General features: G+C 37.8%; 1 protein-coding gene across 5 annotated transcripts in view; it reads left to right on the plus strand.

Moving 5' to 3' along the window:
* The window catches only part of C14H9orf85 (chromosome 14 C9orf85 homolog), a 109,069-nt gene that overhangs the window by 23,130 nt on the left and 68,741 nt on the right, over positions 1–17,198 (plus strand). For 4 of the 5 annotated variants that reach the window (XR_014139936.1, XM_031023959.2, XM_081802845.1 and 1 more), the window contains exon 2: positions 15,610–15,716. Coding sequence is in view for 4 of the 5 variants with exons in the window: in XM_031023959.2 (XP_030879819.1) it covers positions 15,610–15,716 (107 nt within the window). In the remaining variant the exon portion in view is untranslated. Of the gene's footprint in view, positions 1–11,477; positions 11,568–15,609; positions 15,717–17,198 lie in introns of all 5 variants that reach the window. The other variant, XM_081802844.1, reaches the window with a different exon arrangement.

Below are 17,198 nucleotides of genomic sequence, written 5' to 3' on the forward strand. Positions count from 1 at the left end.
TAAGAGTCGAAATTCTTTAGCTTAGCAGGCAGTTCCTCTTATAGTTTAGCTCATTCCTCTCCTTCTCGTCACACCCTATTGTTCAGCTGTTGTGTTTGCAGTTTCCCAGAAAGGCCATATGCTTTCTCATGCTTCCACAAGGTCTTCCCTCTGTACTGGACTTTGTTAGGTAGAGGATGATCCCAAAGCAATTTCCCCAGTGTCAAAACTGTCTTTTCATTTGCCTGCTTACTTGCTCGAAGGCAAGGACCTTACCTTGCTCTTTTTTTAACCTTGCATCTCTAATATCTCATATGGCCCGGCCATTGTAAGTGTTGTGTACATCTTCTGAATTGAATGAGGTGGGAGATAGTACAGTGGATCTGGGGTGATTGCTTGGAAAGCAAAGCTGGAATGTGAACGAAGAATTAAACTTCAGTATGCATATACTGAGCAAAAGGAGATGCAGTGCAGGCAGAACAAAGACAGGAGGAGGCACGGTGCAATTTCTGTACTACCAGATTGGTTTACTTAGGAGTGCTTAAATGCATAGGGAGGAAAAACAGGAGGTAGGACCAGAAAGAAAAGTAGGGATCAAATTGCAGAGAGTTCTGAATATCAGTCTTAGGAGTGCCTTAAAGAGTGTAGGTTTCTGGGGCGCCTGGGTGGCTCAGTCGTTAAGCGTCTGCCTTCGGCTCAGGTCATGGTCCCAGGGTCCTGGAATCGAGCCCCGCATTGGGCTCCCAGCCTGTTCCCTCTCTGGCTTGTCTCTCCCTGTCAGATAAATAAATAAAATCTTAAAAAAAAAAGAGTGTAGGTTTCTGACTAGAGGAGAGTTATGGAGAGATGTCCATTAAAACGTAAGTGTTGATGGCTTGGTCTCCTGTTCTCTATCTTCCTCATTCCCCAATCCATCTTCATTTGGGATGCTACTTCAGTAATGCAGATCAGAAATAGGGACCTGATATAAGGAAGTGGGGGGATATAAAGTAGAAGACATGGGGACATTGTGGAAAAATTGATTCTGTCAGTATTGGCATTGAAAAGGAGAGCGAGAAGTCCAAGGTGACCTGAGATTTTTGTACTTGTGCCTACAAGAAGACTTTCTAAAGATGAAGTTTGGAACAAAGGAGAAACAGATTCTATTCCTAAGATAGTGATTGCTTTTCAGTTCATGAATTTGAGATATTTCAAGGATTTGCATGAGGAGGAATGTGAATATTGCGCATGCAGTCTGAAATACCAGGACCGCCAGAGAGACAGTAGGACTGGGGACATAGGTTTGGTTATAATCTTTATTGAGTTCCTTGTTGAGGCTGTGGTTACAGGTTCAGTTGACCAAGAGTAAATACATAATGTGGAAAGAAAGGAGCACTGAGCAGGCACCTTGGTTGAAGAGACAGAGACAGAATGAGTGAGTGAGTGAATGCATGAATGGATGACTAGATAAATATTGGGGAATGGATATTTTTAAGGGGTAATCAGAGGAAGAAGGCTTAGCAAAGGATCTTGAGAAGGAGCAAATGGAGTTGGGGTTATGATCCTACTTTGTAAGGTCTTTTTTTCAGGAAAGACAAAAATTATTTTTAGATAAAACCATTGACATTTTGATCATTTATAGCAAAATTTTGAGGAAGACTTACTTCCCATAGAACTGCTCTGATAGTAAGGCTATTTATTTCTATTTATTTATTTATAAAGATTTTATTTATTTATTTGACAGAGAGAGACACAGCGAGAGAAGGAACACAAGCAGGGGGGTGGGAGAGGGAGAAGCAGGCTTCCCGCCAAGCAGGGAGCCCGATGCGGGGCTCGATCCTAGGACCCTGGGGTCATGACTGGAGCCGAAGGCAGACGCTGAACGACTGAGCCACCCAGGCGCCCCTATTTATTTCTATTTAGAGAAGTTGTTCTTGGGTTACTTATTTACTAAAAATGTTCCATACTTAATAATGAAGATGGCTCAAAGATACCTGGCATCACATTATCTTAAAATATTAAGTGCCCACTCTCTGCTCAGCAGGAAGCCTGCTTCTCCCTCTTCCACTCCCCCTGCTTGTGTTCCCTCTCTCACTGTGTCTCTCTCTGTCAAATAAATAAATAAAAATTAAAAAAAAAAAAATTAAGTGCCCACGTTTTAATTAGAAGGCAAATCTCTCTTGTTGCCGGGAGATTATTCTTTCTAATGTTCTGCTTATCATTTGTTTTTAGCATTGTGTTGTGGGTCCTTCCATAAAAATATTTTTTTAACATCATAACATGTCCTCCCAAATTGTGCCTTTTCAAACAAAATGGACAGAATTAAAAATCTTCATACCAGAGTACTCTTTGTTGCAACTGACTACACCTTTTTAAAGCTGTGATTGAGGGGTGCCTGGGTGGCTCAGTCGGATAAGCATCTGCCTTCTGCACAGGTCATGATACCAGCGTCCTGGGATCAAATCCTGCATGGGGCTCCCTGCTCAGCAGGAAGTCTGCTTCTCCCTCTCCCTCTGCCCCTCCCCCCTGCTCGCTCACTCTCTCTCAAATAAATAAATAAAATCTTAAAAAAAAAAGAGATGTCATTGATCAGTTTAACAATGCAGTTTTGGTTGTTAGTATCTTTTAGTTTTTCTTAGAGTAAATGAGTAAATATACTTTGGGAAAAATGCTTTTTTATTTATTTATTTATTTATTTAGAGTAATTTTTTTTTATTCTTATGTTAATCCCCATACATTATGCTTTTTTATTTTTATTTTTTTATTTTTTATTTTTTTTTAAAGATTTTATTTATTTGACAGAGAGAGACACAGCGAGAGAGGGAACACAAGCAGGAGGAGTGGGAGAGGGAGAAGCAGGCTCCCCGCAGAGCAGGGAGCCCGACGCGGGACTCGATCCCAGGACCCCGGGATCATGACCTGAGCTGAAGGCAGTCGCTTAACCAACTGAGCCACCCAGGCGCCCGAAAAATGCTTTTTTAAATAGGTTTCTCTAACTGCCAGAAGATATTGCAACAGCATGTTTCTGCCTGTAAGCAGGTGTGACTCCACTTAATTGTTTGCATTAGGTTTGTGAGTGAAAATCTGGGTAGTTTGCTTGGCTGCTGAAATAAATCAGTAGGTAGCTTGGGTAGTTTGTACACAGGCCCTCTCTGTATAATTCCAACGGACAATAGCTCTAGCCACTTATTGAGAGAATAGTCCTCTGTTTGGGATGATCCGGACTCATTTTATATTCAGTGTTTGGATGAAAATGGAATTGTTTATTTTCGCAGATGTCACTTGTTAAAGATTCCAGCAGTAACAAAGTGGGAGAGGGACTCAAATATTATTTCTTGACTATAAAAAGCTTATATTGTAAGTTTATTGAGTAAGAGGACCAGTTTGAGTATTTCTTTATTTCTTTTTTTAAGATTTTGTTTTTTTATTTGACAGAGAGAGACAGCAAGAGAGGGAACACAAGCAGGGGGAGTGGGAGAGGGAGAAGCAGGCTTCCCACGGAGCAGGGAGCCTGATGCAGGGCTTGATCCCAGGACACTGGGATCATGACCTGAGCCGAAGGCAGATGCTTAATGACTGAGCCACCCAGGCTCCCCAGTTTGAGTATTTCTCATGTATATTTTCACTGCTCTCAGTTTGGTATTGATTCTTTAAGGACTTATGATTAATGTAGAGTGAATGGGAGGAGGATGGAGTAGACTTTGGGGAAGAAAATTAATTATTTTAGCTTGTAGTAGATACCCCACTTTATGCTTTAGGTATCTTTTTGTTTTGTTTGTTTGGTTTTGGTTTGGTTTTTGAAAGAGAGAGAGAGCATGTGAATGTGTGCGCATGAGGGGAGGGAGGGACAGAGGGAGGGAGAGAATCCCTAGTGGACTCTATGCCCAGTGTGAAGCCCTACCCAGAGATCATGACCTGAGCTGAAATCAAGAGTCAGAAACTCAACCTACTGAGCCACCCAGGTGCCCTATTTTTTTTTTCTCCTTTTCTTTTTCTTTTGTTTTTTGTTGTTTTGGTTTTGGGGGTTTTTTTAGTGTTTTTTCTTTTTTTAATTTACTTTTTTTTTAGTAATTTCTACACCCAGTATGTGGCTCAAACTCATGATCCTAAGATTAAGAGTTGCTCGCTTGGGCGCCTGGGTGGCTCAGATGGTTAAGCGTCTGCCTTCGGCTCAGGTCATGATCCCAGGGTCCTGGGATTGAGTCCCGCATCGGGCTCCCTGCTCCTTGGGGCCTGCTTTTCCCTCTGCTTCTCTCTCTCTCTCTCTCTCTCTCATGAATAAATAAATAAAATCTTTAAAAAAAAAAAAAAAGAGTTGCTCACTCTTCTGGCTAAGCCAGCCAGGTGCCCCTTGCTTTAGGTATCTTTTAATTAGAATTTTATATAGTAAAAAATCAAATATTGGTAACTCAGATATGTATTTGATATATGTATGTATATAAAGTATTTTAGAACCCTAGAGTACTATTTTACTTAAAGGAGACTTGTCCTGAATTTTTTGTGAAAAATCATAAATGTTGGTAGCTAATCTGTAATTAGCTATATTAGACAAATGGTTTCCTAAAAAGAAGTAAGCCTATAGTAACTTTTGTTTTATATTTTTCCTTAAATGACAGTAAAACCAGTTTTACTATCAGAATGCACTTCAAAAGTATTTCTAGGCTATTTATATGACCAGCTCATTTTGTGAAATAATAAAATACATAAAAATAGTAAGACTCAGTGACTTAATCCAAATAAGGTATTTCTGAGAGTAGTGGACATTCAAACTTGTTACTTCTTTATCACACTAAAAAAAGTTTGTAGATTTGAAAGTTTGAAGTCACTAGAACTCAGTATTGATATCCTGGATGACATATTAGTGGTGGTCTAAATGTGATATTAAGTTGATTATAGCAAGAGTATTTTTTTTTAAGACTTTATTTTTTTGACAGAGAGTGGGACAGAGAGCAGGAGAGAAAGTGAGAGAAAGTACAAGCAGGGGGAGCACCAGAGGGAGAGGGAGAAGCAGACTCCCCCCTGAGCAAGGAGCCAGATGCAGGATCATGACCTGAGCCGAAGGCAGATGCTTAACCGATTGAGCCCCCCAGGCAGCCCACAAGAGTATTTTTTAATTCCCTTTTTGAAAAGAAAAATGGCAGTGTTTTCTATTCTTTTTAAAATAATAACCACCTGGATAAAAAGGCAAAGCAAATTTTTATAGGCAATATTAGGAACATTTGCTTCAATATCCACGTAATTATATACTTGATTCAAGAAAGGGACAATTAGGGACACTTGACTGGCTCAGTTGGTGGAGTGGTCACTCTTGATCTTGGGGTAGTGAGTTCAAGCCTCATGTTGAGTGTGAAGCCTACTTAAAATAAAAATTAAATATATATATATATTAAAAAAAAATAAGGGACAGTTATTCTTTACTGTGAGTTTTTACCTCTGATAAAATTCCTGTTATTTTTACTCTTATGTTGAAATGGGACCAGAATTTATGTGTAAATATAATGTGATGAGAATTTGCAAGTTCATTAGACATTTCCTGATGTTTATAAAATAATATGTTAAAAAATATGTATATTCAGGGGAGTCTGGCTGGCTCAGTTGGTAGAGTGTGCAACTCTTGATCTTGGGGTTATGAGTTCAAGCCCCACATTGGCGTAGAGGTTACTTTAAAAAATATTTACATATCTATATCTATATTCAGTCAGGAATTGGAGACAACCAAATTGTCAAATAATAAGAAATAGGTTAAGTAAGTGACTGTACTACTCTGAGAGAATATAATGTAGTCAATAAAAACAAGCTTTCAAAATATATATTAATATGAAAAAAATAATGACAAGTTATAAAGCAACATGTACAGAAAAAAAACGCAGTTTTATAAATATACTTAAAAGGCTGGAAATTATAGAATCTGAGTGATGGACTTTTCTTTTTTTCTTTATCTGTATTATAACATTTCTCTGATATGAATATTTAGATATAAATGCTCATATGTTTTAAATCTATAAAATTGATCAGTAAAGTTATTTTTCATCTACAAAGGTAATTCCTATCATAAGAAAACCGTATAATCTAGTATACCATTGTTAATACACAGTAGGGAAAAGTATTAAAGGGAAAGAACCACTGTAGTTGCAAAACTAAGCAGTAAGAAGATGAACAAAGTTACAGACTGCTGGACAGAATACAAAAGGGTTTTCCATGTAAAGTTTGAACTCTGTCTTCTCTGGCCCATTTCATATTTATCCACTTGAAAGGTTGAGTTCTAAAAGTGTTCTGTAAAATACTTTTAAACATGTAAATGTACTTTTAACATTTAAAAATAGGATTTGAGCTTATTCTACAAGATTTTTAATATTCTATTCTTCTAAGATATGTAAAGTCTTTATTCCTATTTTAAGTCTTTTTAACCCTTGCACGTGATTCTCTAGCAACTGAGTTAGACACCAATGCCAGAGAAAGGCATTGTAAGAGAAAACCCAAAACAACTATGGGCCAAAATCTCTCATTGAATTTAGACACAAAAATTTCAACAAAATATTAGCATATTGTATTCACCAATAAGTAAAAATACAATACATCACAGACAAGTGGGGCTTATCTCAGGAATGCAATGCTCATTGTTTGGAAGATTCAATGCTGTTGAGATGTCAGTTCTCCCCCAATATTATTCATAGTTTCAGTGTAATCCTAATCACAATCATAGCTTTTTTATCAAAATCAACAGACCAAAATGTTTACGGAAAAGCAAAGGAACTAGAATAGTCAAAACAATTTTGAAAAAGAACAGAGTTGGAGGATGCACAGTACTAATTTCAAGACCCTAAAGCAACACTAATCAAGACAAGGTGGTATGGGTTAAAGAGTACTACAGATTAATGTGATAGAATGGACGCACACATACTAAATTTTTGACAAGGATACAAATGCAATGTAGTGGTGTTGGAACGTGGACATCCATATTTAATTTATTTTTAATTTTTAAAAAGATCTTATTTATTTGACACACAGAGGGAGAGTGTGTGCACAGGCAGAGGGAGTGGCAGGCAGGACTTGATCCCAGGGCTCTGGGATCATGACCTGAGCCAAAGGCAGCCACTTAACCGACAAGCCACCCAGGCGTCACCCATATTTAATTTAAAATGAACCTCTACTAGAGTTTTGCACCATGTAGAAAAATTAATTCAAAATGGATCATAGATTTAATGTAAAACCTAAAATTACTAAACTTCTAAGCAAAAATATAGGTAAACATCTTCATGATTCTTCAAAGACTTCTTAGATTTGACACAAAATGCAAGGTCTATAAAAAAAATGGAATAAGTAAGCTCTACGCGTCTTTCTATAATAATGAGTTGTTCTTCACTGAAATTACAAAATTCTTCTCTTAGAAAGGCACTGTTAAGATAATGAAGAAAAGATAATGAAAATAAAAGCACAGATTGGGAGAATATATTTGCAAAACACATTATCAAGAATATATACAGAACCCTCCTCATATCTTAATAATTAGAAAATGAACAACTCAATTGAAAACAACAGGCAAGGGCGCCTGGGTGGCTCAGTTGGTTAAGCGACTGCCTTCGGCTCAGGTCATGATCCTGGAGTCCCTGGATCGAGTCCTGCATCGGGCTCCCTGCTCGGCGAGGAGCCTGCTTCTCCCTCTAACCCTCCCCCCTCTCATGTACTCTCTCTCTCTCTCATTCTCGCTCTCTCAAATAAAATAAATAAATCTTTAAAAAAAAAAAAAAGAAAACAACAGGCAAAAGATTTGAATAGACACTAAGGAAAATACATGATGGCAAGTAAGCACATGAAAAGATGTTCAACATTATTAATTATTAAGGAGATGCAAATTAAAACCATAATGAGATAATATTATCTACTTATTCTAATGGCTAAAATAAAAAATATTTACCATTTCAAATACTAGAAATGATGTGGAAAAACTGGATCTTTATACATGCTTAGTGGGAATGGAAAATGGTATAGCCACTTTGAAAAAGTATTAGTTTTTTTTTTTTTTAAGATTTTATTTATTTATTTGAGAGAGAGAGAGCACAAGTTCAGGGAGCAGCAGGAGAGGGAGAAGAAGCAGGCTCCCCGTTGAGCAGGTAACCTGATGTGGGACTCAATCCTAGGATCATGGTAAAATGACCTGAGCCGAAGGCAGACACTTAACCAAATGAGCCACCCAGGTGCCCCCAAAAAGCATTAATTTCTTATAAAATTAAGCAGAGGGGCACCTGGGTGGCTAGGTGGGCTGAGCATCTAGCTCTTGGTTTCAGCTCAGGTCATGGTCTTGGGCTCTGGAATGGAGCTCTGTGTCTGGCTCCGTGCTCAGCAGGGAGTCGGCTTGAGATTCTCTCCCTCTGCCCCACCCCCTGCTCGTGCTCATGTTCTCTCTCTCTTTCAAATAAATAAATAAATCTTAAAAACAAAACAAAACAAAAAGAGGGGCGCCTAGGTGACTCAGTTGTTGGGCATCTGCCTTTGGCTCAGGTCATGATCCCAGGGTCCTGGGATCGAGCCCCGCATTGGGTTCCCTGCTCGGTGGGAGGCCTGCTTCTCCCTCTCCCACTCCCCTTGCTTGTGTTCCTTCTCTCGCTGTGTCTCTCTCTGTCAAATAAATAAATAAAATCTTAATTAAAAAAAAAAGAAAAAAAGTTAAGCAAAAAACTGTCACAGGGACAGCTTGGGTAGGCTTTTGACTCTTCAGCTCAGGTCATGATCTTAGTTAGGGTCATGAAATTGAGCCCTGCATCAGGCTCCATGCTCAGTGCAGAGTCTGCTTGAAATTCTCTCTCCCTCTTCCTTTGCCCCTCCCCCTGCTTATGAAGGAATGTGCTCTCTCTCAAATAAATAAATAAATAAATAAATAAAAATTTTAAAGCAAAAAAAAAATGTTACACAATCCAACAATATTATTCTTAGGTATTAACCTAAAAGAAATAAAAAATGTCTACACAAAAACTCATATGCTAATATTACTACCCAAAACTAGAAACAACTCAGAATGTCCTTCAAATGGTGAATGAATAAATGTTATTATAGCACATCTATACAGTGGAGTGCCATTCACCAATAAAAAGGCATGAGCTCTGCAAATAGCTGTATACTTTATCCATATTCCATTTATATGACATTCTAAAAAAGGCAAAACTATTGGAACATCGGGCTCCCTGCTCCGCGGGAAGCCTGCTTCTCCCTCTCCCACTCCCCTGCTTGTGTTCCCTCTCTTGCTGTGTCTCTCTCTGTCAAGTAAATAAATAAAATCTTAAAAAAAAAAAAAAATCAGCATTGCCTGGGGACTGGTAGAAGGGATTGACAACAAAGGGCCATGAGACAACTTTTTAGAGTAATGAAAATATTCTATATTTTGGTTGTCAGATTCATACAACTATACATCTAAAATGGGCAAATTTTATTATATGTATATATAATATATGCATTGTACCTCAAAACTGACTTCAGCTGGTAACCATTTTATTCTTATTTTTTAAATTATTTTTTTGAGTTTATTTAGTTATTTTTGTAATCTCTATACTCAATGTGGGGCTCCAGCTCATGACCCTGGGATCAAGAGTCACATGTCCTTCTGACTGAGCCAGCCAGGCACCCCCAGCTGGTAACTTTTTTTTTTAAGATTTTATTTATTTATTTATCTATTTATTTATTTAGTGCAAGTTGGGGGAGAGGGAGAGGGAGATAGAGAATCTCAAGCAGACTCCACACTGAGCACAGAGCCCAACGTTTGGCTCTGTCTCATGACCCTGAGATCATGACCTGAGCTGAAATCAAGAGTGGGACACTCAACTGACTGAGCCACCCAGGTACCCCCTAGCTGGTAACCTTTTTAAAAAATTTAATGAATGTACAAAGAATGATACGAGTTAACATTTACAATGATTGATTCAGGAGCACCTGGCTGGCTCAGTCAGTAGAGCATGCGACCCCTGATACCAGGGTTGTGAGTTCAAGCCCTGCATTAGGCGTAGAGCGAGCTTACTTAACTTACCAAATAAATAAGTGAATAGATAAAATAATTGATTCAGGCAAAGGGTCTTGAATGGGTGCTAAACCATGAGATGAAATGTATTGTGGAACAGTATATTGGCATGACCCGCATAGGTTATTGGTAATCTTTATAATTGGAGGAGATTAGAGGAGTCACCATCTTAACCAAATCAAATTTCATATCCCTGACTAGGTGAGAACTGGACATTTTGTGCCTCCTGTGGGGGAGTAATATGAAGTGTGCAGCAGTAGCAAATATGAACTACTCTTCTGAAAAAATGTTACACCTGGATCTAAGCAAGCCTTTAAACCTAACTTCCATTTTATGGAAGTATGATAAAGCAACGAGTTAAATTACACCGTGAATAAATAATCAGACATATGCAGAATGTGGGATGTTTTCAAAGACCACTTGCCTGCTATTTTCAAAAATATTAGTACAGTAGAGGATAAAAGAGGGAAATCCTGGGACGCCTGGGTGTCTCAGTCAGTTAAGCGTCTGACTCTTGATTTTGGCTCAGGTCGTGATCTTAGGGTTGTGAGATCGAGCCCTCTGTCATTGGGCTTTGTGCTGGGTATGAAGCCTGCTTAAGGTTCTCTCTCTCTCCTTTCCCTCTGCCCCTCCCCCTTAATCTCTGTCTCTTAAAAAAAAGAAAAAAAAAGAAAAAAAAGAAATCCTTTTAGAACAGAAGAAAGATAACCATTGAACAGTACTTGAATACTGATTTAGAGGGCAGGGGGCAGGTGAGGAAATTTCAGTGTAGACTGGCTACAGTCAATGACATAGAGAGTTATTTTTCATTTTTTCTGAAGTGTAACAGTAGTGTGGTTAATTAAGAGAAAGTATTTCTAGGATATATATGATTAAGAGGTAAAGCATCCTGGGCGCCTGGGTGGCTCAGTTGGTTAAACGACTGCCTTCGGCTCAGGTCATGATCCTGGGGTCCTGGGATCGAGTCCCGCATCGGGCTCCCTGCTCAGCGGGGAGTCTGCTTCTCCCTCTGACCCTCCCCCCCTCATGCTCTCTCTATCTCATTCTCTCTCGAATAAATAAATAAAATCTTAAAAAAAAAAAAAAAGAGGTAAACCATCCTGATGTCTGCAGCTTAGTTTAAGTGTACACACACATAGAAAACAGATAGGTTAAAAAATGTTAAGAGCTGTTTCTAGATAACGTGTATATGGCTATGCATTAGTATTGTTTTAACTTCTTTCTGCACGTTTGAAATTTTTCATAATAGAGGTGGATGTTTTTAGAACTCGGTTAAGAGAAATACTACTTATGATGACCTTATTATATGTGGTGCATTCCTGTAGATCCTATTAATATCAGGCATCTGTACATACATTGTACCCCCGAGAACAACTTTTACGGGACTGTGTTTTACATTATGTAACACCAGACTACTTGGAGAACCCTGGTAGAAAACAGCTCTGTGAAATGCTTTATATTGTAAGGGTGTTGTTGAGAGCATGGCTTACTGTATCATATGGGGTCCTTTCAGGGAAAGACCAGCTTTTGGGTTTCGGTAACCAGAATAGTTGTACTACTTCCAAGAAACTGGATTTTGGGCATGTTACAGGCATTGAAGCAGGTAAGGGAATGGAGCTCATGTTTTACTGGCTGCTAGAAAGCTTGGATTTCACTTGTGGTCCATCTCTAGCAAGTACACTTTCCAGCTGCACTCCTGAGTGCTTCATCATTTTCCTTGCCTACCTTCATTTTCCCTTAAATATGATTCCCTCATCTGTTTTTGGCTGTATTGATTTTGTTTTTTTTTAAAGGTTTTATTTATTTATTTGTCAGAGAGGGAGCACAAGCTGGGGGAACGACAGGCAGAGGGAGAAGCAGGCTCCTTGCTGAGCAGGGAGCCAGACACGGGGCTCCATCCCAGGACCCGGGGATCATGACCTGAGCCAAAGGCAGATGCTTAACCGACTGAGCCACCCAAGTGTCCCGGTTGTATTGATTTTGAAGATACTTTATGCCCAACCTTGTTCTGGCCATATTAAAAGGATTTAAAACAAAATAGTTTATGATTTGAAAGTCACAACCTAAAAGAGATTTTGGGGGCGCCTAGGTGGCTCAGTGGGTTAAGCGACTACCTTTGGCTCAGGTCATGATCCTGGAGTCCTGGGATCAAGTCCCACCTCAGGCTCCCAGCTCAGTGGGGAGCCTGCTTCTCCCTCTGACCCTCTCCCCTCTCATGCTGTTTCTCTCTCTCTCTCTCTCAAATAAATAAATAAATAAAATCAAAAAAAAAAGACAGATTTTTAATGTTATTATTATTAATCATATAAGTTCTTGCTCCCAAATCTAGAGATCCTTTATCCTCTAACCAAATTTAGAATAAGGGAATATTAATAGAAAATTTAAAAAATATGTACCTTTAAGTATAAATAGGATATAAAAATCCTGTTTTCTGGAGTAATACTGTTGTAGCTATATTAGCTCGAGAACCTTATTTTGGGGGAAGGGGTAATGCAGGGGGAAGAACAAGGCCATTTCTTGGATATGGATTTTCAGCAGCAGTTAGAATTGGCATTTTCCTTGACTTTAATTTAGTTTTTTAATTCTTTTTTTTTCAATTAATGAAGGGAAGTAAAATATGCCATTGTTTACCATTAGCATTTCTGAAAGAAATAAGTACCAAAAAAAAAATCCTAATGAAAAATTATTAGTTGTTCTTGAGTGGTATTCAAATTCCTTTCCCCCATAATAGTATCTTCCTTCTGTTAAAGGGTACTTTATATTTTATAAACTATTTTTCAGTATCAGCCTGTTGATACAGATATTATATTTGCAGTTTGCCTCTTGGGTGGTAAAGTCCTCATCTAATTTCTTCTTCTTTTTTTTTTTAAGATTTTATTTATTTGTGAGAGAGAGAATGAGAGACAGAGAACATGAGAGGGAGGAGGGTCAGAGGGAGAAGCAGACTCCCTGCTGAGCAGGGAGCCTGATGTGGGACTCGATCCTGGGACTCCAGGATCATGACCTGAGCCGAAGGCAGTCGCTTAACCAACTGAGCCACCCAGGCGCCCTCATCTAATTTCTTCTTGAGATTGCTGTATTACATTTTAAAAGATGCCTTGTCTGACAACAGAATGTTTACAGGAGGAATAACAACATTTACTATAAAATATGTGGTATGAATCAATGATGGCTAAGACTTTACATATATATTAAGTAAGAGTGTCTTTTGATACACCCTAAGTTTATTCTAACTTAAAAGGAAGTGTTCAATTTATAAATAAGATTTTCTTCTTTAGCTAAGATTCCTAAGTTCAGTGGAATTGTCTCTGAAGTTTTTTCCCTTTAAAGGTTTGCAAAGTAGCTTCTTAAACAAAATGATCTTTAAAGGCTTTTTTGTACTTATAAAACTAAGTTTTGATTTTATATTTGGACATGCTTAAATCTTAACCTTAATAACCTATGCTTTCTACCAGGAGGATTATGCTAAAATTAATTGCAAAAACAAGGTTAGTTGTAAACATAGGTGTGAGTAAGGCAAGATTGTCATCTTCTTTGCTCCGGGCAGAATAATTCCTAGAACTAGGATTTAGCTTTCATTGCTTATATCACTTGGAATTCACTTTTTCTAGTTTGCCAAAATACAGTAAGACAAGGTGCACAATTTTCTTTCTTTTTGCAACTCTTTTCAAGTGAAAGTACCATTCATTTTCATTCTTACTCTCATTCATTTCTTAACACATGAAAATCAAGTTCAGTTTTGTAGTAGTGCCTGTTAGTCATGTGAACTTTCTGCAACATCTCCATTTATACGGTTTCACACATCACTCATAGGACAAGTTTCCACAAAGACCTGTTTTGTTCCATTGTCCGATCCACCCTGAAGAAACCAGTTTCCAAGCTATGTGCAGCTTTGTAAATCAAGATGAACTGGTCAGAAATTGGATACAGAAACAGAAAGAAACCAAATAATGCTTCCCAGTTAACAAGCAGAGTTTGTTATATATAATAAAATTGCAAGTAACAAAATGTTTTGCCTTCTAAGAATATTCTATTAAGAAAGTTCATATCACATTCATATTGTAATCATAGTTCAAGTCATTTGTTTGTTTCCATTACTGTTAGAGTTAGGAAAATATAAGTAATGCTTTTTGTAAGATACTCTAGGCAACAGATGGCAGTGAGAACAAATGATGAAATGTGAATTTTAGTTCTGGGTATTTCTTAGCAAGTCTTATGTGAGATAGCTATGTATCAAGTTTGATGAGAAGAAGAGTTTGGTATGGGACACAGATTTCCTTCTTTTTGGCAACATTTAGCAGTAGCAAGGAATGTAGTGTCGTGTGGAATTTATTTTTCCAGGGATTCTCCATCTAGGTCAGGGGGAAAGGAATACCCATACACAATTCCTAGGTAACAATATGTTTTTCACCATAGTGGTAAAGTCAAATATAATGTATTCACAGTTTAATTTGTGGCTTTTGTAAAGACCCTTGAAATATTTTCTCCATGAGTAAATGTTTTGTCAAATTATTTTACCTTCTTTAGAACTTTAAAGAATATAAAGCACTGTTCCAAAGTTTTGGTTTTTTTTTTTTTTCCCCAATGATCTTTAAACTTCGTGCTTTTAACTTAGCATCTGATAACCTCCCAAAGAATCTGCATCTTTTGTGATCCTTTTCTTTCTCCTCCTGAGAAATTAAAAAAGGAAACAAAGGAAGCAAAGAAAACATAAAATGTCCTCTACTCATTATTCCAACAATAGGCAAACAACAGGCTTCCATAGCCAAAGTAAGTTAGAGAATTCTCAGAGTACTTAGTGCAAATAAATCGTCTGGGTCCTGAATCACATGAATATGTTATAGAGTGTAAAACTGTTGGGGAGAACACATGATACATTTAAATTTTTTTCATCCTCCTAATTTCCCAACACGTTCTGAGAAGGAAATCATAATAAATATGGGGTGTTTTTTCCCCCATAAAGCCCTTTCCCACCACAGATATTCCCATGCACACATTTATTTTCTGTTTTGAAGAAGTCAGATTAGCAAGGCAACTTTTCTGAAACATTTCTTCTTTACTTGAGAATAGAAAAGTATTAAATTGAAGAATTAAATGCCTTTGTGCTTCCAGCTGCTTTTCCCTGACACTTCTTTCTTAGGTGTCATGGTCTCTGCTCTCCCCTGCAGACTGACAATTTAGGACTATAATTTCTCAGTGTATTTTCTTATTTCTCATTTGGTAAGATTTGAATTGTTGGAAACAGTAGTCTTAAAATATGCATTAGGTTTTCTTCTTTATTATTGCATTTTTATTGAGGTATAACCCACATACCGTAAAAGGCACATATCTTGACTGTACAAATTTGAGTTTTAACATTTGCACACATCAGAATCAATGGGAAGGGCTTTCTAAAATATTCCTGCCAAAAGGTTAAAAAGTTTCTTGGATGATTCTGAGCTACACCTAGTTAAGAATCTTTGCCTTTGTAAAGAACCAGCTTGAGTAATACACATAAAAATACGTGGTGTATCATAAAATGTTATGCAGATTAAATTTAGGTTACTCTTTAAAAAAACTTAAATTTCTCATGTGCCTTTTTCATGGGGTTTGCAATGCTGGTTCACAGGTGAAATTCTTACTTTGTTTTTCTGTTTGTTTTTAAGAAAATTAATGCAAAACTTCATGATGGAGTTTGTCAGCACTGTAAAGAAGTTCTTGAATGGCGTGTAAAATATAGCAAATATAAACCATTGTCAAAGCCTAAAAAATGGTGAGTTATGTTTCTTAATTATCTTACCAATAATATATGTATAATAGTTTATTATTTCATTCCCTGATACTCAAAATTGCATCCAACTAAATATTAAGGTAGATGGAGAAAAAATCCCATTCTCCCATGTAGAATTTCATCTTACATGCTGATTCCTGCTTTATAAAATGGATGCATCCTTTCCCATCCCATTCTTTATTTTCTTTTAAAGATTTTATTTATTTATGTGTCAGAGAGAGAGAGAGCAGGGGATGGGGAGAGTGAGTGAGAGAGACAAAGAGCACAAGCAGGGGGAGGGGCAGAGGGAGAGGGAGAAGCAGACTCCCTGCTGAGCAGGAAGCCTGACCCTAAGCTCATGACCTGAGCTGAAGGCAGATGCTTAACCAACTGAGCCACCCAGGTGCCCCTTTTCAGTCTTTTTTTCATATTCTTTAGCATTTCCGTGCAAAAGAAGATACTTTTAAACAAATCTGATGAGTTTTATGCTCACTGGCCCAAATTAGCCGTAGGGAAGTTTGGCAACTGTTGGTGCTATCCAAGGCTAGATTTCCATGAACAAATTAACTGTGTTTTCTGCTGTATTCTCTGTAGCTGGTTGTGCTATGTATAAGCCATGTAGTTTTAGTTTATAGGCCTATTATATTATATGTAGCTTTCTAGGGGCACCTGGCTGGCTCAGTTGGTGGAGAATGCGACTCTTGATCTTGAGGTTGTGAGTTAGAGCCCCGTATTGGGTGTAGAGACTCCCTAAAAAATAAAAATCTTTTTAAAAAAGCGATTCCTCTCTAAATGTTGGTATAACTTTGGGTGCCTGGCTGGCTCAGTCAGAAGAGCATGGGACTCTTGATCTCGGGGTCATGAGTTCAAGCCCCATGTTGGGTGCAGGAATTGCTCAAAATAAATATATTCAACAATTTTAAAAAACTCTTAAAAAAAAAAAAGAATGGTTGGATGTGGACACCTAGACTCAAAGGTCAGCAACTCTGTCCTGTCTTGGAGTCATTGAAGTCCTTGGAGTCAAGAAAGCTCATGATAATGTTGCCACTACCTAGGTAGTACAGTGACCCAGAGCTCTTTGAGAAACTTGAGGTAGGTCAAGGAAATGAAGCCTCAGGAGCTGCTATTCCCCATCACCCTAAGGCAGATGAGGTTAGCCACAGAATAGCTCACGATGAGTGCAAAATGAAGGAAACTTAATATTGTACAAATTCCCAATTACAGATAACAAGACATTCAAGCCTAAAGGAAGATCTTTAGGAATAAAGAAGCCCAAGCTAATATGGAACAAATGATTATTCATGAGAGATCAAGAAACTGCTAGGTTTTTAAAAAAATTTTTTTTATTAACATATAATGTATTTTTTAAATTTTATTTTATTATTTTATGTTAGTCACCATACATTACATCATTAGTTTTTGATGTAGTGTTCCATGATTCATTGTTTGCATATAACTCCCAGTGTCCATGCAGAACGTGCCCTC

Source organism: Leptonychotes weddellii, chromosome 14 (assembly GCF_054177405.1).
Source record: "Leptonychotes weddellii isolate Sample4059 chromosome 14, ASM5417740v2, whole genome shotgun sequence".
NCBI lineage: Eukaryota > Metazoa > Chordata > Mammalia > Carnivora > Phocidae > Leptonychotes > Leptonychotes weddellii.